General features: G+C 62.6%; 2 protein-coding genes across 2 annotated transcripts in view; both read left to right on the forward strand.

The window, feature by feature from the left end:
- Positions 1–290: 290 nt before the first annotated feature.
- The window catches only part of LOC135109360 (putative uncharacterized protein DDB_G0289263), a 1920-nt gene continuing 89 nt past the window's right edge, over positions 291–2121 (forward strand). Inside the window, exons 1-4 of the mRNA XM_064020751.1 lie at positions 291–976; positions 1314–1553; positions 1618–1867; positions 2079–2121. The exon at positions 2079–2121 is cut by the window's right edge and continues 89 nt beyond it. Coding sequence (XP_063876821.1) covers positions 291–976; positions 1314–1553; positions 1618–1867; positions 2079–2121 — 1219 coding nt within the window. The remainder of the gene's footprint in view (positions 977–1313; positions 1554–1617; positions 1868–2078) is intronic.
- Positions 1890–2121, forward strand: part of LOC135109121 (uncharacterized) — a 100067-nt gene continuing 99835 nt past the window's right edge. Inside the window, 1 exon segment of the mRNA XM_064020205.1 lies at positions 1890–2121. This exon segment is cut by the window's right edge and continues 322 nt beyond it. The gene's annotated coding sequence lies outside the window, so the exon portion shown is untranslated.

The following is a 2121-nucleotide window of genomic DNA, read 5'->3' on the forward strand; positions in this document are numbered from 1 at the left end:
CATCCTTGGTCAAGTAACGTGACTCCCTCTTCCCCTCCTCCCATTACTACTACTCTCTCTCATTCTCCTTCCTCTCTCCCCAGCTTCTTTCACTCTCATTCTCCTCCGACACCTCCTTCTCCTTCACTTCCTCCCACCTCCTCGTCATCCTCCACTTCCTCATTGCCGTTCTCCTCCTACTCCTAATCCTCTTTCCCTCACCCTTCTCGTCATCGTCCTCCTCCCATCGTCGACGTCGTCCTCGCCCCGCCTCCTCCTCCCCTTCCCCCTCCCCCACCAAGCCCTCCACCATGATCCTCGACAACAGGCAAGTTCCAGACATCGTGGTAAGCCGGGAGGACCTCAGCACACACCACCACCACAACAACAACAATAACAATAACAACAACAACAACAACATCCCGCGCCAGGGCAATGGGAACGGCAGCCCGCGTCACGTCGTGGGGGGGCAGAACGGCAATGGCAGCCCCCGCCGCGTGTATCCCCACCCCCACGGCAGCCCCCGCCACGCCAATGGCCTCCCCTGGCAGCCCCACCACGCCGGCAGCCCCAGGCACGTGAGGGCCGGCAGCCTTGGCGGCGCTGGAGAGGCCCCCGGCAGCCCCTCCCACGGCGGTTACAACAACAACGGCAGCCCCAGACACAGCCCCAGGCACCTCAACAGGAACCAGGGCAGCCCCCGCCATGTCCCCCACCATCCTGACGGCAACGGCAACGGCAGCCCCCGCCACCACGCCAACCTGCACCAGCACCACCACAACGCCAACAACAACAGCGGCAGCCCCCGCCATCTCCTGAGGACCAGCAGCGGGGGAGGCAGCCCGCGCCACGCCCTCACCTCAGAGCGCGCCAACCAGCGCCTCATCCAGCGAGTATTTAGCTTCGACTATGGCCGTGGCAGCCCCCGACACTCAGCCAGCCTGGAGGACCCCCCGGCCCACGTCACCCAGGAGCAGCACCACCGGCGTCGCCAACAGCAAACAGCTGCAGCAGCAACAACAGCAGCAGCAGCAGGAGCAACAACAGCAACAATATCAACAGACACAGCACCACCCGCCGCTGGAGTCAGCGGGAGGCGGTGGCAGAGTCCCGAGCAGGATCCCCGTGCATGTTCAAGAGAAGCAACAACAACAACAACAACAACAACAACAGTTACAGCAGGAGCAACAATTACAACAAAAGCAGCAGCTGCAGCAGCAACATCAGCAACAACAGCAGCAGCAACAACAACAACAACAACAACAACAACAACAACAACTACTACAACAACAACAACAAAAGCAACAGCAGCATCATCAACAACTGCGCCACAGGACCAACTCTCTGGACCGGAACCCCGAGGACCTCCGCACGGCCAGCCCCAGGAAGAGCCAGGGCAGGCGGGGCAGGCAGGGGCCGCCCCACGCCATCCCCGTGTCTTCCCCGGCACGAAAGTTCTCGGAGCCTGACGTGAAGGCGCCCCCCTCCTCGGACTTCAAGTCTGTGGTGCGGGAGTACTCGCAGCTCAGCCCGCGGCGCGTCAACCTGCGGAACAAGAACCATGGCCTCTTCAAGTACGGGCCTTTGCAGGATCGAGGTGAAAGATAAACCGGCGCAGTGCTGGCCGCCGTGGCGCAGAGGCCTGGCGGACACGGGCGGCAGGTGGCACTCGGCGGAGGCCCACAAGTGGCACCTGGAGGACGAAGCCAAGTGGGGCGGCGAGGACGGAAGACTGAACACGCATTCCTCCAAGTGGAATGGACGGAACAGAAACCTGACGGAGGACGGGGAGGAGGAGGACGAGGACGAGGACGAGGACACGGAGTGGAGTGGCGAGCGGGGAAACTGGAACATAGAGTGCGACAAGAGTGAAGAGGAGAACGACCAGGTGTTTTTCAGTGACGGACACTTCCGTCCACCACCACCACCACCAGCAGCGAGGACCCCAGCCACCACCACCACCACCACCATCACCACCCCCACCCCCGCTACGGCCGCAGGGAGTCTTGGCCCTGCACCAACGCAAACCACCTCACCCCCACCACAACTACCACTACCACCACCACTAGCGGCTCCTCCTACTCCTCCCCGGCAAACAGCACCTGCAGCAGGGCCTCAGACGGGACGCGCAGCCCTCGGCGA

Source organism: Scylla paramamosain, chromosome 18 (assembly GCF_035594125.1).
Source record: "Scylla paramamosain isolate STU-SP2022 chromosome 18, ASM3559412v1, whole genome shotgun sequence".
NCBI lineage: Eukaryota > Metazoa > Arthropoda > Malacostraca > Decapoda > Portunidae > Scylla > Scylla paramamosain.